The sequence below is a fragment of the Vulpes lagopus genome, chromosome 3 (assembly GCF_018345385.1).
Source record: "Vulpes lagopus strain Blue_001 chromosome 3, ASM1834538v1, whole genome shotgun sequence".
In the NCBI taxonomy this organism is placed as follows: Eukaryota; Metazoa; Chordata; class Mammalia; order Carnivora; family Canidae; genus Vulpes; species Vulpes lagopus.
In genome coordinates this window covers 46,502,571-46,523,600 of record NC_054826.1, presented here as the reverse complement: position 1 = coordinate 46,523,600, position 21,030 = coordinate 46,502,571, and the positions used below count along the sequence as shown (strand labels likewise).

The 21,030-nt window shown below is 42.9% G+C and overlaps 1 protein-coding gene across 1 annotated transcript in view; it reads right to left on the bottom strand.

The window, feature by feature from the left end:
- DOCK2 (dedicator of cytokinesis 2) overlaps nt 1–21,030 on the bottom strand; it is a 398,532-nt gene that overhangs the window by 54,041 nt on the left and 323,461 nt on the right. Inside the window, exons 31-33 of the mRNA XM_041750396.1 lie at nt 14,063–14,163; nt 13,915–13,973; nt 2,722–2,870 (exon numbers count right to left, since the gene is read on the bottom strand). Of these exons, the coding sequence (XP_041606330.1) occupies nt 2,722–2,870; nt 13,915–13,973; nt 14,063–14,163 (309 nt within the window). The remainder of the gene's footprint in view (nt 1–2,721; nt 2,871–13,914; nt 13,974–14,062; nt 14,164–21,030) is intronic.

Here is a 21,030-nt window from a genome sequence, read left to right as displayed (position 1 = left end):
TACAGATCTCCCTTAGCTTATAATGGGATTCTGTCCTGATAAATACACTGCAAGTTGAAAATACAGTTAAGTTGAAAACACATTTATTTATTTTTTTAATAATAAATTTATTTTTTATTGGTGTTCAATTTGCCATCATACAGAATAACACCCAGTGCTCATCCCGCCAAGTGCCCCCCTCAGTGCCCATCACCCATTCACCCCCACCCCCCACCCTCCTCCCTTCCACCACCCCTAGTTCGTTTCCCAGAGTTAGGAGTCTTCATGTTCTGTCTCCCTTTCTGATATTTCCTACCCCTTTCTTCTCCCTTCCCTTCTATTCCCTTTCACTATTATTTATATTCCCCAAATGAATGAGACCATACAATGTTTGTCCTTCTCCGATTGACTTATTTCACTCAGCATAATACCACATTTAATATCCCTAACCTATTGAACATCATAGCTTAGCCAGACACTTATATTGCCTTGGTTGGGTAAAATCATCTAAGGCAAAAACCTATTTTATAATAAAATGTTGATTAGATCATGTAATTTACTAAATATTATACTGAAACTGAGAGTATGGGCATAGAATGGCTCTAATTATATCAATTGTTTACCCTCATGATCATGTGGCTGACTGGGAGCTGTGGCTGACTGCTGCTGAGAATCACAATAGAGAATCTACTGCATACTACCAGCCCGGGAAAAGATAAAAATTCAAAATTTGAAGTAAGTTTTCTACTGAATGTGTATTACTTCACACCATCGTAGAGTCAAAATATTGTAAATTGAACCATTATAAGTCACCTGTAGTGTCTTTTCCCCTTAGAACAATGTTTTCTAAAGTGATTGGCAGAATGACACATCCAATTGATAATTTTTGCACAAATAAGTTTGAGAAATTGAGAGAAATTGAGCGAGTCTGTTTAGAGTGGAATGCCTCAGTACTTTGACTATGTTAATGTGTACTGGAAATCTTCAAGAGGGGTTATCATATGCAGTGGTTTCCAAAGGTATTTATTGAAACTCTCTTTCTGTTTTGGATTAATGCTTCGTGGAACATGTTTTGAGAAACCATTGCTGGGGAGGATGCCACTCATTCTTTCACTCAGCCAACATTTACTGTGACACGACCAGGAACTGGATAATGCAGTGGGTACAACATGGTTTGGGGACTGTAATGACTTGTATGTTGCAGTCTCTGCCCCACCTCTTTGTTGACATGTGACTTTGGGCAAGTGACTTCACTTCTCTAGGAGTCAGTATTTTTATCTTCAAAGTGTGTATGATAGTACTACCTAACTTTAAGGGTTGCAATAAACAAGACCACATGAACTAATATAGGGAAAGTACTTATACTCGACACATAGTAAGTGTTCATGGCAGCCATTTCTGTCATCATCATCATCATCATCATCATCAGTTTTAGTTTTATTAGATAGGAATGAGGAAGATGCAGAGAAAACTCAGAAATGAGTATAATGCAAAGCATTATATAATTATCATGCCTCAGAGAGATAAAGTGTCATAGGAATCGAGGGAAAAGGTCTTCTAATGGACATAGTACTGCAATGGACTTTGCAGGATCAGTAGGAGTTGAAGTGTTGGCAGGCAGGACTGTGAAGAGGGCAGGGTAGTAGCAGGAAGGAGAAATGCATGGAGGAGGCAACCCAATTCAGGTGACCTGTGGGAGTAGCTGGAGAACAGGTGAGGTGGGAAAAGAGGTAGGGACAATGGTCGGAAAGGCTGACCGAAGGCCAGAGCGAGGAAGGCCCTGAATGCGGGCGGAAGAGTTTGGATGTTACTGGGTGAGGATAAGAGAACCAATAAGCAAGAGAGGGGTAAGATCTATAAGGATTTTAAGGAAAGGCAGTTTGGAATCTGCTGCCTTTTAAGTACCTATATTAAGGGAAATTGTTTGGTGGCAGGAGATGGTCTAGAATGAGAGGCAGAAATGCTGGTGGAGGAGAAAGTGGGGTAAAACCAGGTGAGAAGGTGTGGTGGAGAGGACAGGGGATCAAGATCTAAGGGAACTGCTAAGGAAGACTTAAACATCAGCCTTCCTGAACTGGGCAAAACTACTGACCACTGACAGGAATCTATTGTGTGAACAGGTGCTTATTGCACTGTTAGAAGCAACTACAGTGACTGGACCCAGAAAGTGGTCCTCATTATTCAAGTTTGACAGGACTTTTCAGTGAAAATACTTGGCCAGAGACACTTGCATTTCACACAAGTTGCTCACTCCCTCCATGCTAGGGAAAGCCCCCTACTGCCATGGCAGCTCCACAGGCCTCTCCTGGGCAACAAACCTCTGATGCCATACGCTGTCAGTTTTGACTCATGGCTGAGTATGACCCCTGGGAGGATCAGCTCTTTCTAGACAATACAGATCTCCCAAGTTGTCCCAGAGGAGAAAGTGCTGGATAGGGGCGGGTGCAAGATGGGGGCAGGCAGGAGGGCTGTGCTCTTTGGACACACCTTGAGGGAACCTTAAGTAGGGAAGTAGGGTACTTGTACTCTTGAGAAGGGGACCACGCTGATACACAGCAAGAAAGTGCATTTGAATCTTGGCTTTGGGCAGGAAAGCATGATAAAGTAGTGACCAAATCTGATCTGCCAGGGCACATGAATAATGTCCCTATCCTACTGTCAAGGCCCTGAATGAAGCCCAGGCAGATGGAACGAGGATATCATTATGAGGAAATGGGCTGGGGATTAGGGAGGATGGCATACCTTTTTGAAATCCCCACTCCTTTGATATTCACATAGCATCATGTCGAAGAAGATTGGTATGGTGGCTTTCCGGAGCTCAGCCTCAGGGATAAGTGTCATCTCTAATATAGGTCCCACCATGCCTGGGATGAAGCAGATTTTGTTCTGGCCTGTAAGAGAAGAGGCACATAGACACATAAAACAGTTTTCGTGATGCACAGATCCTCTTCAGACCAAGCCTGGGGAAAGAAAAAAAAGGGAGGCAGAACAGTAGAAACAATAGTTAACACTTAGATAGTTGTTTACGGGAGCCAGGCACCATTTTGAACACTTTACATACATTAACTCCTGTAAGAGGAGCATGCATCATCCAGAATGAGCTGTTATTAAGGATAATAACATGAGTGTGTTTAAAGCACATCACTGTTTACAAGGATTTTCACCTGCACCATCTCCTCAGTAAATGGAGCCCCAATAGAATATGTTAGTGAGAGCAAATCACAGGGATATTTGAAATTATGCCTGTCCGTGTCACAAACCATGTTTCTGAGACTGGAGAACATGCTTTTAGCAACTGTTCCATGCAACAAGAAAAGCAAAATCTGCTGCTAAGAATCTGCTATAACAGTAGGGTCAGTGGAATAGTGAGGCATTCTCATGACCCTCCCCTTGAGGAAAAGTATGGCCAATGGAATAATGAGTGGAATGGTGAGGCATTCCCATGAACCTCCCCTGGCTCTTGGCATTCTAGCTAAGCTGGACTGCTTCCTGTGTCACAAACTCACTTTGTGTCCTCCACTGCCAGGCCTATGCACACACTGCTCCTTTGTTGATACTTTTTTTTTCCTGTCTGTGCTCCAATACTCCCATTATCACCTGGATTCTCCTGGATGGGTCCTAGGGGATATGTTAAGAATATCCCCCAACACATGCCCCCCATCCCCAGAGATACCATAAGCCCTGCACTGGTTTCTTGTGTTGTGCCTTCTCACCCAACTTTGCAATGATGGCTTTATTTGTGGAATAATATGATAAATGTCTGCCTCCCCTATTTCACGAGAATCTGAGACAACAATATCTGTTCTCCCTTTGTATCTGTGGCACTGAGTATAAGACATTTAGATGTTCAATAAATGTCTGTTGAATGAAGAAACAAATTTGTCTGGCTCCTACACTCACTAGCTATATGACTTGGATATGCACCTTATAAAAATGCAGTAGCAATACCCACATGTTGAGAAGATCATGTGAAAATACACCTGCATGTACTTCCAAAGCACAGAGCCTGGAAGAATCAGCAGCACCCAGGGGCATGAGTAGTGTGGTCCAGTGGTTAAGGGCATTGATCCTGGAGCTAGATGGCCTGAATTTGTAAACTGACTTCATCAACAAGCTATGTGATGTTGGACAAGTTGATCTTACCACCTGGGGCCTCAGCGTCCTCATCTGCAACATGAAAGAATAATAGTATTTACTTGATAGGGTCATTGTGGAGAATAAATGGATTATTACTTACAAAGCACCCAGGATGGTGCTTGGCACATGGCGTTAGCTATTACTGTTCTGATGTTTTACCAGAATAAACCATTAAGGGCAGCCTTGTTGAGCAGAGCTAAGCAGACCCTTGAGAATACACACAGGAGATGTCACAGAGAAGAAGCATGAAGAGAGTCACTTAGGAGTTGTAGGGACTTCCTGGGGAGCAAGGGCAAGCATATCCACACAACCTTAACATTGAAGCTGGTGCCCAGCTGTTCCATCAGCAGCTGCCTCTTTCTTCTGAGTCTCAGAGCCCAAGAAGCCCATCAGGGGATTTTCCATCATCAGGGCAAACACTAGGGGTCTTAACCTGGGGCAGAAAGTTCCTGGGGGTGCAGAAACTCAGGTGGCATGGCATACAGCCTGGCACTGTTGCTTTCAATTAAAGCTCAGAAAAGGAGCCAAAAGGGAAAGCAGCAAGAAAATGAATTTTCATTCAGCCTAAATGAGCCTTAATGTTCAAGTATTTCCCCAGAATTCAGATAAAAAAGGCATCATCCTTGGACTATCCTCAGTTAGTGAGAATGAAGTGGTGAAGTCAGGCAGAGAGTTGAGTAAAATATAAAGACACTTTTCCAGGATATCCGCTTCATTATATGTTGCATTTGGATTACACTTGAGTTTCAAGTCTTCACTTTGGCCCAAATAGAAAAGAAAAAAAATTGTACTTTCTAGCAGGTTTATAGTAATTGCTAATCTAGGTTTTTGATTTCGTCCTTCAAGATCCTTTAAACCCACAGTGGGGTTTTAAAATTCAAAGTCAAGTGCAATAATAAGTAGAAAGTAAATGGAAACTGTCAGATAAGCCACCATGGGATGGGGAAATTGCTTATGCAACAAAGGCCTTTAGAATACTGGAGGGCATTGGGTATGATAAGGATATATTTAAAGGTTTAAAATAAAGAGCGGACATGCTGTAGACCAGGGATTTCTTAGGATACTTTTGACCTGCATTCTTTGCAGTCAGTTGAAGAGATGTTTGGAAGGATAGGGAAAATGGAGAGAGATGCTGATCTCTAAATACAGTGTGAGCTGAATGCCCTTTATAGTGCTCCATGAAGAAATTGTGTTCATTTACATCAAAAATGGAATTTCAGCTCCTTGGATTTTGTGTTCAAATAATCTGAATGTGCATGTTTGTGTGTCTTTGTATACATAGACACGTGTGCATGCACACAGAGAGAACATATTTGTAGCTAATTGAATGCAAACGTATTTGGGGGGAAAATCCTCATTCAAGAGACACACCTGCTGCTGTATTCAAAAAAAAAAAAAAAAAGGCAAGGCAAGGCATCAGTAAGAGGATCTTTTTTCATATAATGGAGGCTGAATCTCACTGAGAACAGATACCAATTAAAAAAGGCTTTTAAAGTGCCAATAAGCCAGCAGGATAAATCCAAATGCCAAATTATATAGGCTCTGGGAAAGGCTCTGGTGGTAATGAGAGTGCAGAGAAGAGCTTCGGCATGTGGGTGGAAAGGAGTCCTGTGTGTTCTCTGGCCTGGGTTTCTAATCTGTACAATGGCCTCATCTATCACACCTCTCAGGAGGAGACTGTAAGACTGAATGCAAAGGCCATGAGGCCACTAAAATTTGACCTAGCAAAAAAGGAAGGAGGAGGAAGGGAGGTGGGTGAAAAGGAGGAAGGAAGGAGACCACCACTGTGAACCTTTGAGAGGACTGGAACAAGTCATTGACCTTGTGAGGCTCATAGGGACAGAAGGGGCACTCTTTCAGAGAGTATATGGCTCTCCAAAGGTGAGTGCACACTCTGAAATGAAAAGGGATGAGGACAAGTTATGACCTCCTGGATTTCAGAGTTCTGCATCCTCCTGGGGATGCTGAAGTAAAGCTGGGCTGATCCAGAAAGATCACTCATTCGGTGCCAGAGGGGGGAAAGAACATAGATCTCTGCTGCTCTGACTCAGGCTTGGAGAAGCTCCCTTCTGGCACTGCTCCGAGACAGGCAGTCTGTTTGCTCTGCATCATCCAGCATGTGCCCGGCTCCAGATTCCTTCCAGGCCTTTAGAACCACTGAGCCCTACAACCTGGATTGGGTCCCACTGCCGCCACTCCATGGCTGTGTGGCTCTGTGCCTGTCATTTAACGTCCCGATCCTCTGTTATCTCATCTGTAAAATGGAGATAAAGACAAGCCCTGCCTGGTAGGATCTTTGAGAAGCTTAGAAGAATTAATATAAACAAAGGGCTCCACAGAGTGTCTGGCTCATTAGAAAGGCTCAGTAAGTACTGATGGTGATTGTGGTGATGATGATGTGAGTACTATCAGCTCGGCCTCTGCTAGGTTCTGGAAAAAGCAACATGCAAAGACATGTTCCAACTCATGGAACTCCCTGGAGTTTTTTGTGGAACTTTGTTGACCTGTCAGTTTATTTGTTCACCTCCAGAGTAAAGAGCAAGCATGGTGAGGGGTTCAGGACAGATTTATCTTCTCTGCCATAGCTGACACTCATGACCCTCCAGACCTTTCTCTATCCCACCTAAATATTTTATAATCTGCCCTCAAAAATGTTTGAAAAGCCCCAATCTGACCATGATGATCCACAGCTCATGATAATCTTTCAATGGCTTCCATTGCTTTTGGGACCCAGCTCTGCAGGCCTGTTTGGTTCAATGCTCCCACTCCATACCCAATTTCTTCCTCTTTCCTGCTTGCCTTCCCTCCTTGGACTGCCCCTCCTCCTCAGACCTGCATATGTACCCTTGTCCTCCTCTGGCCACCATGCTCTCCCCTCCCCCTCTCTGACCCCATTTCCATGCTGAACCCTACTCCCCACTTGTCCTCACAAACAAATCCCACTCATTCCACAATCTCATTCTATTCAATATGGAAGCTACAGCCACATGTGTCTTTTGAGCACTTGAGCTCAGATGTGCTGTGAGTATAAAAAGCCCACTAGATTTCAAAGAATTAGTTCTGGAAAACAAAAATTAAAACAACTTATCTCAATAATATTTTGTGTTGATTACATGTTGAAATGATAACATTTTGGAGTAGGAGGTTAAATAAAATATATTGTAACATTAATTTCACTATTTCTTTTTACCTTTAAAAAACTGTGGTCATTAGAGTATTTGCTTTTAGACAGGTGGCTCACATTCCAGTTCCATAGGACAGGACTATTCTGGAGTGAGGCTCTTCACTCTTCCTCATCTAGGCCATCCGGGGCTTACTCATGAGTGAGTGGGGGTGCTTTATAGATTCTCTGGGTGCCACAAGCTTCTGCTCTACAGGTATCTCCTCTTTGACCATTAAGAATGAACTCGGCAATTAGTAGGTTACTATTCAGTGCAATGACTGCAAGTCCATGAGGTCAAGGGCTATATCTCTAATCTTTTTCCAATTGTAGTCCCAACCTCAGGCATAATGCCAGTCACGTAGAAGGTACTTGTATTAGTTTCCTGTTGTTGCTACTATAAATCATTATAAACTTAGTGGCTTAATATGGTACAAATTTATAATCTTACACATCTGGTCAGAAGTCTGAAATGGGTTTCATTGAGCTAAGATCAAGGTGTAAGCAAGAATGAGTTCCTTTTGGAGGGTCTTAGGAAAAAACTATGTGCTTCCATTTTGCAGCTTCTAGAGGCCACCTACATTCCTTGGCTCCCAGTCTCTTCCTCTACCTTCAAAACCAGGAGTACATCTCTTTCAAATCCCTCTCTGACTCCCCTGCCTCCTTTTATTCACTTCTAAGAACTCTGTAGTTGCAGTGGGTCCACCTGTATAGTCCAGGGTACTCTTACCATCTTCAAGATTCCTTTTTTTTTTTAAGATTTTATTTATTTATTCATAAAGACACAGAGAGAGAGGCAGAGACACAGGCAGAGGGAGAAGCAGGCTCCATGCAGAGAGCCTGACGTGGGACTCGACCCAGGGTCTCCAGGATCACGCCCTGGGCTGCAGGCGGCGCTAAACCGCTGCGCCACCGGGGCTGCCCCATCTTCAAGATTCTTAACTATGTCTGAAAAGTCCACTTTGTAAGGTAATATACCCACAGGTTCTAGGATTAGGACATGAACATCTTTGAGGAAATGTTCTTCAGCCTACCACAATGCTTAATACCTGTTATAAATTGAATGAATCAATAATCAAATAGATGGATGGATGGATGTCTAATCCCATTTCCTATTTCTTGCCAGCAGCTTCTCCCCAATCTTAAGAGGCTATACTTAGTGCAAGCTGGTTGCTTTTCTGGAACATCTATCCTTTCCTGTCTTTCTTTCAATCTGGACATGGACCACCCTAGGGTCTCATTCAAGAACCATTTACCTCAGTAGAGTTATCTTTATTATCCTCATCTACCTCACATTTGCCTGAACTCTTAAGTCTCTACCACACATTTCATATTAAAGAACACACTCTTAATTTATTCTTTAACTCTTAGTTTGGGGGCACCTGGGTGGCTCAGTGGTTGAGTATCTGCTTTTGGCTTAGGTCATGATCCCAGAGTCCTGGGATTGAGTCCCACATTGAGCTTCCTGTGGGAAGCCTGCTTCTTCCTCTGCCCATGTCTCGACCTCTCTCTGTGTCTCTCATGAATAAATAAATAAAAATCTTAAAAAAAATAAACTCTTAGTTTGTTCTACTTATAGAAATGGATGGTGGCTCTTCCTGGCAAGGCAGGAACCATGCCTTATCCTTCCTCAACTCTCCTACCCTTTCCTGTGCTGATCTGGGTACTCCACAGATTCTAAAAGAGTAAAGGCCCAGTTACTCTCACAGATTTGCCAGTAGAGACCTCCCATCATACAAGGCCATGATGCCAGTTGCTAGAATTTGTCTTTCTTTCCCACAAAGACTGTTAACACAACAGCCTGATGTTAACCTAAGTGAATGTGGAATGGTTAAGTGCAAAGTCATTTTGGCAAAATGTGCATTGCTACACTCCAAGCAGAAATCAAATGTTATGATGTTACACTATCAGGAAAAGTACATTACATTTGGCATAGTCCCAGGATCCAAAAACACAGGTATTAACCCTTTAGTGGCCTGGTCCTGACAACAAAATGTGGTCCTTCTCTCTATCGAGACCTTTCTGTATGTACCCTCTATCACAAAAGCACACACACACACACACACACACACACACACACACACATATACACACAGACACATACACACACATATTTGTTTAGGCTTTTCTCTTAAGAATGTTGAATAATCTTCAAGCCTGAGACTTTCCTTGGAATTAGCTATCTTATAATCATAGGATTGCTAACATCTTTCCTGATGAGAAGATGATGATACTGATGATCATGGTGATGATGCCCTGATTGCGTTGGGCATTAAAACAAAATTTAAAAGGTTAACATGCATTATGATTTACTCATTATCCATAGTCTTTGAAAAATAGTTCACTATTTCACACTCTTTGAAAACAATTTGCATATTCTGAAAAAAATATTAGTAAGAACATTGGACTTGGGGTCAAGAGACAGGTTTTTTCACCTCAGCTGTCACTGATTTGTTGTTGACCTTGAATGTCCTTATGCCTCCCTGGGCCTCAGTGAGCTCACCTATAAAATGGGGGAGGGGTTTGAATTAGATGATACATCAGTTATGGATGTAACAAAAATATGATTATCATGGCTAAACTGAGTAAGTTTTGCTTTAACTTTCTTCCTTAACAAGAAGTCAAAAGATGGTGGTGCCAGAGTTACTTCTCCATCCTTAGCATATGACTTATCTTCATAGCTTCAAACTGGCTACTGTATCTCCAGGTATCTTATTGTTTTCCAGGAAGGAAGGAGGGGAAGGACTATGGCTAAAAAAAAAAATGTGTTGTGCTCATTGAATTTGTCCCCTTCTCTTTTGTTTTAATTGGACAAAAAGGATTTCCTGAAGCCCCAACAAGTTTGTTTCTGCTGATTCTCTCTGGCCAGAGATGGGTCATATGGTCATCACCTGCTACAAGATATTATTAACTGAGCAAATTGTGATCATGGAAAAAATAAACCAGGATTCAGTTAACCAGGAAGGAGGGAAGAATGGCTATTGTGTGGGCTTTCAGCTGTGTCTGCCACAGATGGCTTCTAAGTTTCACTTGGTCTTGGATATTGCATAGATTGTACTTTAAAACCTATCATTACTCACTACATTGGTCTCTAGTGTATAACAGTGCTTAGTCCTGGTTTGGATTAGCAGGTTAGCCTCATTAGCACACTAGGAGAAAGCATGCTAATGCCAGGATCTAGTAGAACACAAGGTAGGGTGGGGAATTACCCATTCATTCTGCCTCCTCAGTCTGTTCACTTATTCCTGAAGGAAAAGGGCAAAGAGAAGGCAGCTATGTAACTAATAACTAACAGGAAAATCCCTTTAGGCTGATATACTTTCCTCTTTCTGGAAGTCCAGGCCGAGAGGTGGCCATCTTTGCAAAAGCATCCTTCTTGTTCTATACAGTGGACATCTGTGCCATTGACCTCTCTACAACTCCGTAAACATCTTACTTTGGGAAACTCTATTTCTTTCAATGGGTGTAGGCATGGTGGGACCATGAATGGAGAGGTCGTCCAAGGAAGGCCAATAAAGTAGTGTCCCCTGAAGATTGGATCTTTAAGCAAGATGATGCAGCAATGGAACATGCTAAAGGCACAGTTTTGCAATCTGCTCTAGAACCTAGAGTGGCTCTGGCCCTCTTCTTCATAACCTGGTTCTCCTTGCCCTTCTGATAAGTAACTTCTCTGATCAAGGCAGGCACAGTTTCTCTTTCTTGCAAGTCGAAACACTAACAAGTACATCTTTTAATTGCATTAATTCATCCTACAGACATTTGCAAATAGGAAGGAATCTGTGATGTGCTAGAGTCCCTGCCCTGAATCTGCTTCTTAACCCACTATATAACCTTCTACATACCTTTTTACTTCTCTGTGTCTCAGTTACCTCATTTGTAAAATGGTGGGTTGGGCTAGACTTGCCTGAAATGCTTCAGGATTTCTCCCCAGAAAATCCTCAGGGATCTACATGGGGAGTTCAGAGGTGGCCTGTTATAAAAAGCTCTGTGCCCCTCACCCCACTTCAATTAGAATAGATTGGCTTTCAACCAATTTATTTATTTATTTATTTATTTTTATTTATGATAGTCACAGAGAGAGAGAGAGAGGCAGAGACACAGGCGGAGGGAGAAGCAGGCTCCATGCACCGGGAGCCTGATGTGGGATTCGATCCTGGGTCTCCAGGATCGCGCCCTGGGCCAAAGGCAGGCGCCAAACCGCTGCGCCACCCAGGGATCCCTCAACCAATTTATATATTGAGCATGAGATTCTTTTTTATTGACCCTCAGCTAAAAATGAACATTGAAAATTTCTGGACAATCTGATCTCTAAAGGGCCCTTCCAGGTCTGATGTTCTGTGATTTTAAGCAGGTGAAATATTTGGTAACATCTTTTCATTCATCAGCATAATTGGGAAGTTGCAGGAACGTCTGCCAAAACATAATCTATATCTAAATAAAATCTTCTTTGTGCAAAACAACAGCAATGAAGGACATTGAGGAAAGAGCAGGTTATGTGGAAGAATTAGAGACAAAGCGCAGATCCCTGTTTTGCAATCCTGGCAATGCCTGGGGCGTAGGTGTGGGAAAGAAAACCCACCACAGCCGTAGCTCTTCTTTGCTGTAGTAAAGCAAAGAGTACAAACTCCCACTCACACAGAATCTGGGCCCTGTCCTTCACTGGGCATGTTCAATGTTTTTGAATACTTCCAATTAGTGATCAATATTCAGAAATTGGAGATACACTTAAAAATTGTGTTTCTTGGCTTCTTTTGAAAAACTGGAAGAGGAGACACTATCAGCCTTGTATTCTAACAGGACAGCAATCAACCAGATCAGGACAGCGACTGTCCCTTTTAGCTGGGGCATATTTTCACTTTGTTCCAAGCCCAGCAACTTCTTCCCATATTCCTGACCCTGAGGCCATGTGCCAACTACCAGGTAGACCTGCACTGCACTATGCTTTTTTGTTTTTTTCTATTGAAGAGTAATTAGATGACACATACAATATTTTTTATATCCCTGTCTTTATCCAAAGTGAAGAAATAAAAGACTGAGAAAGGCATGTTTTTCTAGAAAAACAGAGCAGAGACAGTATTTCTATACAGAAGTGGTCTTCAAATAGAAGTTGTTTTGCACATCTCTCTCCTCCTCCCCAGGACCATTTAACAATGTCTAGAGACTTTTTTGTTGTCACAACCAGGGAGGATGCTGTTGACATCTGGCGAGTAAAGGTCAGGGATGCTATTAAATATCCTGTAGTACATAGATAAGGCACCCCTGCAACAAAGATTTATCCAACTCCAGATGTTGACAGTACCCTGCTTTATGGATGTCTGTGGATTTAACATACCCGGGCCCCTTCACTCTTTTACATTACTTACCTGGGCCCTGCCCTTCAGGCACTAGTATTATAGGTCTGGTATTAATGATTAAGGAGCCAGAACACGAAAAGTAGGCTCTGTTCTGATGGGGCAAGTGTGAAAACAAAGATAAAAATTTTGACTTGAGGGGGGTCCCTGGGTGGCTCAGCAGTTTAGCGCCTGCCTTTGGCCCAGGGCATGATCTTGGAGTCCCAGGATCGAGTCCCACGTCAGGCTCCCTGCATGGAACCTGCTTCTCCCTCTGCCTGTGTCTCTGCCTCTCTCTCTCTCTCTCTCTCTCTAAAGTCTTTAAAAAAAAATCCTGACTTGAGTGTGGCCTGCATGTTTCACTCCCCCAGTTTTTGTTCTTCTGAAACACATAAGCACCCTGGGAGAAGGTGTTATTTCCCCATTATATGCCCAGTGTCACTCAGTCTTCCTGCTTTGGTGGACCTGATAGCTTGTAAATGACAGGGCAAGGCCCAAGGCAGGTACGAAGTAGTCTGTTCTGGGCCTGGTTTCCCAGCTCTCCCTTTGATTTTGTAAAGCAATCCATAGCCTTCCTAGTACCAGTATATGCTCTTAACTCGAGTCTGGTGCTGCTGGCGAATGCAGAGCACAGACGGATAGTCTGTCCACTGTGCCTCCCTGGAGTGAAAGGACCTTGCTGGACAGAGCAAGAAACTGCTGTCTAGGAAATCCAAAGAGAACCAAAAGATACTAAGAAGGCTGAGGAAGTGAGATGCAAAGTCAGGAGAGGTCATTTAGGTGGTTCAACCTAAAAAAAGTAAAAAAGCACAGTCCCTGTAAGTGGCTCCACTCAAGGGGGTCACCATCCAAGCCCAGGGCAGAGCAACTTGGCAGCAGAGGGTCAGAGGGCACACACAAACTCTGCATCCAGAGAGACACACAGATGTCTGGGGACGGGACATGGGGATGGGCACTCTCATCAAGTGCTTATTAAGGACCCAGGACACACACAGTGATAAACTGTTTTTTTGAAACTCCCAGCACTGAAACCCATGTGGCCTTCTAACAGATGGTCTTCAAGAAGGAGCTTGGACTTCTTAAGCCCTCAGGGGCACCAAGCTGAAGCAGACACACAGATGTTTGGGGACGGGACATGGGCATGGGCTCTCTCATCAAGCACTTATTAAGGACCCAGGACACACACAGTGATAAACTGTTTTTTTCAAGCTCCCACCACTGAAACCCATGTGGCCCTCTAACAGATGGTCTTCAAGAAGGAGCTTGGCGTGTGCAGATGTGTCTCTCTGGATGCATGTGCCTACTCACCCAGCTTGTACCACATATCACGGATGGAGAAGCCAATTAGCCGTCTCATGTCCCCGTACCTGGGAGAAACAACACACATCTGCTTAAGGCCCCCTCTCAGATATTCTCATGAAACCCCCACTCCAGGAGACCCAGACATGTAACCTACTTATTCAGGATTTTGTTGTATTTGGCGTGCGAGAACTGCTCCAGCTGCAGAGAATCTTGAGTGATAAAAGCCACCGCCAGATGAAAATAGTTGTTCCACAGCTGTAAATAAGGAGGAAAGAACAGTCATGGTGAGGGTCTGAAGTGGGAAAGCGTATTAAATGCTGGGTAATGTGAATAATCTATGAAGATGGCAGAAGATAGTGGCAGAACCAGTTTAATTCTGTGCACTGCAATTTTCTAACTGGCACGGAGTCTGAAATCAACATCCTGGCCAAGCAAGGACAATGGATGGATTTCTCTAGGCGCTGACCACATCTTCTTTCTGATGACAGGGCAAGGAGGAGGACTTTAGGGCAGCTCTGGAAAAAAAAATGGTTCCTTTTTGTGTTTTGAAAGACAAACAACTCGCCCCAGCTGAGTGCCCTAGTAGAATTAGAGATTAATGAAGGTTGTGTATTTCAGGGACTCTCCTCTTCTCTGGAAGTCCTCCCTTAATCCACCTGACAGCTCAAAGGAGCTGTCTGCAATGGATTCTGTCTTAGAATAGTTTGCCTTCACCTTCCTCTTAGTTCAATGGTTTCAAAGTGTGGCCCCAGACCAGCAGCATCAGCATCACCTGGAAACCTGCTAGAAATGCAAATTCTCTGTCCCTCCCCCAGACCTATAGAATCAGCCCCCAGAAACCTGTGTGTTCACAAGCATTCTGGATAATTCTGACGCTCACTGGAGTTCAAGAACCTCTGTGAGCCTAGTTTATATGTAGGTTTATTGTAATTTTAACACTTGCATGATCACTTGGTGCTAAACGCAAGGGCTAATACTAAACCCACTCCACTGGCATGTGGTGAAATGGAGCCAGCAAAGTGTTCAGCACATGACAAGTCCTCCAAAAGATGAGATGCAGGGATGATGATATTGATACAACCTACAGCACCTGAGAGATGGAGCCTCAGTGAACCCATCTGCAAAAGGAGTACCCCTGGCACCCACTGCAGAAGGCTATAGTAAAGATGACATGAGATGATATATGTAAAGGGCATGAGTCTCTGTAAGGGCTAAAAGCACTTGTTAGCCATATTGTTCTTTTCATTAATCTAGTGATTCCTTTGGTATCAAAGCAAATAGTACAACCTGGCCCCAGATGCCAAGTCCTACAAGAAACAGATGGGAGAGAACTTTGCTTGACAAAGTTCATCCACTTTCAGATGAACACCCTCTCAACATGACAAAGAAAGGGTAACACTAGCTAGAGAAATGATTGAGATATTCATCTTTAACTCAAAGATGTTCACCGGAGGTTTCAGATAGCCAAGACTAGGTTAAAAAGCAGGTCTACCCTTGATAGCATCATCACTGCTGCCCAGAGTATTACTTCAAATGGGCTTGTGGTTCCAGTTTCAGAAAGAAGAAAACAAGTACTTCGTTTTTACCATGGGCCAGGTACTTCCCCATACATCCCTCCTTTCATCTCTCAAAACTTGGTAGCTGTCATTTGTCCCATTTTACAGATGAAGAAAATGAGGCTTGGAGGGGTTAAGTAATTTTCTGAAGGTCACTTAGATTGTTATATATATAGTAGATTTGGGATTTGAACTTAGGCCTTCTGATCAAGGCTCTTTCTACATACTGTAGTCAGTCTTTGGCCAAGGATGCATTAATACATATTTATTGAAACTCTTCTATGTGCCATGCATTGTCATCATGTGGGCATAGGGAATGGTTACACAGATGGCAGTCCCCACCCTCATGCAGCTCACATTCTGTTGGCACAATAAATTTCTCTTTTTTGAAACTTTATCTCCCAGAGTCCAAAAGACCAAGCTGCTCCTGGTGTATAGTGAAGCGGCCTCCCAGCTTGTGGAGTCCATCAAGTCAACTCTCCACAGGGAGACCAGAGGATCTTTTAAAATAAGTTGGGTTCTACCACTCCCTTCCTTAAAGTCTTTCAAAGGCTTCCCATAATCATTAGAATCACAGCTTGAGCTCTTCTGTTTCTGTAGTAATCCTGCTTATCCAAACACACTGTGTGGGCAGGTCTCCCAACCACTCTGTCCTTCCTCCTCATGCTGATCTGCTCAGACTCCATAGATATAACATGAGCATCTTGGCTTCCTTAGCTTGGCTCACCTATGGCACCTAAGTTCTATTCTTTCATCAAAGGCCTGTTCAAGATCTGTTCCTTCAGGCAGCCTTCCCAGGTGGCAGAGCACCTCAGATCTGCTCAACTTTTCCAAATTTGACTAGCTCTTAGTATGTGCAACCACAGATTTGGGTCTATTGTTCTACATCTTCCCTTGTGCTCCACTGACTTTCCATGACAGCATCACCCAGTGGTCAAGAACACAAGCATCAGCATCTCATAGACTAGGATATAGATACCAGTTCTAGCTCTTATTAGCTAGATTGTCTTTGGCTACTTATTTGTCTTTTCTGAGTCTCATTTTCCTTACCTATAAAATGGAGAAAAGGCAACTACCCTAATGGATTATTCTAAGCGCCGGGTAAAATAATATGAGCATGAAGTCATTCACCACAGGCTTGGCACATGCCAAGTGCTCAGTAAGTAGAATGGTGGTATTGCCTATAGTGCTGGTCATAGATTATTTGAATGCCCTGTCTTTCCAACTGAAAGCTCCGCAAGCACCAAGGGTCTTTTTTTTTTTAATTTTTATTTATTTATGATAGTCACAGAGAGATAGAGAGAGAGGCAGAGACACAGGCAGAGGGAGAAGCAGGCTCCATGCACCGGGAGCCCGACGTGGGATTCGATCCCGGGTCTCCAGGATCGCGCCCTGGGCCAAAGGCAGGCGCCAAACCGCTACGCCACCCAGGGATCCCAGCACCAAGGGTCTTATCTTCCACTTATGTGTACTTCTAATCCCATATTCAGCACAATGGTTTAAATGACTTGAATGTAGCTAGGCTCTAGAAAATATTTATTTATTGTTCATCATATTGCTAGAGAAGTTGTTTCAAAAGGTCCCAGATTTTTCTTTCCTCGCTGCCCCACGCTGCCTGGTGGCATTTCTACTAAGTGCCCAGCTCAGCTGGCTCAGGAAGTCACAGGAGCTTGAGCTAAACATATGGGTCCTTATTCCCTGGGGGAAGAGGTAAGGTGACTTCTGATTGGGACTTTAGTATTTTGAAATAATAGGACAATAGAAACTTAGAACTAGAATAAATTTAAGGGTCACCTGGTCCAACTCCCTTATTTCACAGATGTAAACAGTGATATTCACATAAATGACCACCCAAAGTCATACTGCTAGTGAGTGTAACTAGAATTTAGTTACTTTCAATTAATTCTCAAAAATTAAAAATTTAATACACATATTGTCAAAAAATGGTAGAAAAGATTAAATGATAAAAAGTGTATTTTCTATCCTACCTGGAACCTTAGTCTAATTCTCCAGAAGAAAAAAAAAATTAACAGTTCTCTGGATCTTCTCAAAATTTTTTTATGTATAAACAAACATGTATAGACAGTCAAAAAATAGTCCAGTGTAGTTTGCTTTTTTCTCTCACCAATATATCTTGCAGATGTGTCCATATTAGCCTGTGCAGATCTACTTCACTATCTTTTGTGGCTGCATGGTATTCTGCTATAAGGATACATTTTAATTCTAACCAATTCCCTATTTATAGGCATTTAGATGGACTCCAACTATTTTTTTCTTTAGTATCAGTGCTGTAATCAACATATTTGTTTATACATCTTTATGCATTAGAGCCTATAGAATAGTATGCATTCTGGAGCTGGAATTAAGACACAGGTTCTATGCCAATTCTATTACTATTTGTTGTCTTTGTTGTTGAATAGACACTGTTAAGGTTGCCTTCCAGGATTCCAGCTCCATTATCATGGGCAAGTTGCCCTACCTCTCTGAGTCTCTGTTTCCTCATCTGGAAAAATGAGGCTAATAGTATGTAAAGGGAGGTAGTTATAAGGGCCGAATGAGGAAATCACTGCCAAGAAAATCTCTATTTCATCTTGCAATCCCAGTTCAACAATCACTTCCTAAGTGGGCATTGGTGGTCTAGTGGTGAACATAGCTGACTTTCAAAAATCACTTCCCAGGGAAGCCTTACCAACTTGCCCTGACTAAAGAAAATCTACCCATTCACCTTTATTACACCATGCTTTCAGGATTTATGACATTATTTTAAGCTGAATTTATTTCCTCTAATGGATATAAGCATCCTACAGGATAGAACCTCCACTTTTTACTCACTGTTGTATATCCAGTATTTAGCATTGTGTGTAACCCAGCATGTGCTCACAAATATTTGTTGAAAAAATTCATTAATGAGCCCAGCACTCCCCCTGCATTCTTAACTGCTCCCCAGACACCATGATCTTTGTAGCATTATTCTCCCATTTTGAAGATCAGGACACTGAGGCCCAGAGAAGTTAAATAAGTTGCCCAAGGTGACACAGCTACAAAATGGCAAGGCTGGCACTTGAATCTAAGTGCATCTCTCTCTAGAACTTGTATTCTTAACCACTCTGCTCTTCTGCAAAAATTTTTCTTTCCTTTCTCAATTTCCTTTAGCCTTGGTTGTTGGTCAAGGTTTCCACTGAGTCATCTGATATTTCACAGTCCTTACAACAGATACTCAAGGATTTTTGATACTACAAGATTCCTTCACAACGGCTATGAATTATTTACCCTAATTCCATTGAAAAAAATATAAAGCGCGCAGCACAGTGTTGCTAAAATACCTGAGTTGGAAAGCCACAGCGGTCATGGGCATTGGGTGGGCCTGACCTGATCAGTGTCATGGGCACTTTTGGGATGGATTTTGGTTAGGAACATTGGGTCAGAGGTTGTCTGGAGGCCTCAAGCTATGGCCGAAGAAGCTGTCCCCAAGCACGTGACCATCTTTCTGTGTGGTAAAGTTGCCCCACCTTGATCTTCCCTGGGGGTTGCTGTGGGCCCTTCAAGGCTTTGATGGGTGCTCTCCATGGTATGTGCTCCCTCTCTCACCTTTTTTGCCATTACAAGTTAGGTTTCCCATTATAGAGACCAAGCCTGCCTTCAGTCTTCCATTAATAGCTGGGACTATCCTGGAATATCCTTTTCATTTCACAGGGTCTCCAGTACAGGTTCAAAAATTATTCCAAGGTAGTCTGGTGCCCAGAAGCTGATCAAGTAATGCCTCAAGGCCAAGGCTGGGATTACCAAATGCAGAGCCAATTACAGCTTGCCAAGTAGAGAGAATGTTCTTAGTAGTAATCAAACAGCTGCTTAAGACAAAAACAATCTTCCTGGAGCCAAAGAGCACATCTGAAGTGTAACCACGGATTCCTGGCCAATCAGAGTACCCAATATGGAGATTCTAATTCTACAGCCAATCATTGCAGAGCTCTCTATCCCAGGGCGGGCAAGAGCTAAGTAGGGCAGACAGTGTTTCTGGAGCTAAATAGAGCTGTCTCCTAGATTTGAAAGGCACTCTGTTTTTAAAAGACAGGGCAGATGAGTTGGAAAGGGCCTGGGCTTTGAAGACAGGACAGGAACTGAATTTCAGCAGCAACTTGTTGGTGAGTAGGTGACCTTTAACAGGAGAGTCGACCACTTCTCTGAAGCTCAGTTTATTCATTGGTAAAATGGGTATATCCCAACCCAACAGGGTTATGCCCTAAGTAGATGCCTAATAAAGATTAGTCACCTTGAAAAGTTTGGATGTTAGAAGATGGATTCACAGCTTACTCTCGCGACTCTAAGGTCATTGAGGGCAGGGCAGTGTCCTGCTTTGCTTCTGAGTTCCTCATAGCATGTTACTATAGTCTAGACCTATGAGGATTGCTCTTAAACAGAAATCCTTGCTGAGTTGCATTTGAAATCCTCTCTTGGTCTTCCCTGACCATGCAAATGGGTGTGAATGCCAAGGCTCAGCGTCTTGAATAGGGGTTGGGAATGCAAATTATGTTAGCCCTGGGCAGAAAACATCATTTCTGTAATTCCCTGGTCTTGTCACCTGCAGAGTGGCACCCACAGAGCTTCTTGCTTTTTGTCCTTTGTATCATAAAACCACAGTTGCAGAAAAGATATAAGGGATAATCTCATTGCACCTGCCCCTCCTCTGGACAGTGGCTGCCAAGGCCAGCAGCTCTTAGTGATGGATGCTGTTCCTGCTGATATTAAATGTATAATTAATGAAACTGCAAGAAGGAAACAAGGCGTGTTCCAGGCAGGGTACAGAGAACAAATCCATTCTCACACAGGGTGAGGGAAAGGTAGGAGAACAAAGATAAGGCTGAAAAATGATCCTGTTCTTGAGTACTTTTCAGCAAGTAACTACGGAGGTCTCATTAGGAAAAGAGACTTATTTGATTTTGTAATGTTGGCCATTTTCCTGTTTTATAAAATCCTGTAGGTATGACAGCCCTAGGCAATGCGTGGTGACCAGAAAGATGCCTTCCTACTGTCCTGTTTACCAAGGACTGACATATGAGTTCCTAGACTTGATATATTTTAGGACCATCATCATCATTATCATCAAAATGATAACTATTATTATAATGAGCTCATATTTTATTAAATTGCTAACATGTTCCTGGTAGTGTTCTAAATGCTTTACATGAATTAATTCACTTAATCCTCTCAAAAATCCAATGAGGTAGCTGTAATTAGTATTTTTATTTGATGTTGAAGAGACTGAGGCATAGAGAAGTGGGGTAATTTGCCTAAAGTCACACAGCTCATAAGCTCAAACTTCCCATGTATGAAACCCCCTTTCTCTGGGCATCTCTCAGATGCAGATTTTCTTTAAGGAAAATAGGATAAAATCTAAAAGAATGGCATGAAGGCCTGAAGCTGCACTTCTCTTGGAAAGTACCCCCTAAGACCATGGAGGACAGCCAGAGTCGGGAAACCAGGTCTGAGGCTGTAATTGCCATTGCCTACGGACAGAGATGGACAAACCAGCCATCAGTTTTATGGCCTAAACACTACCTCACTGCTG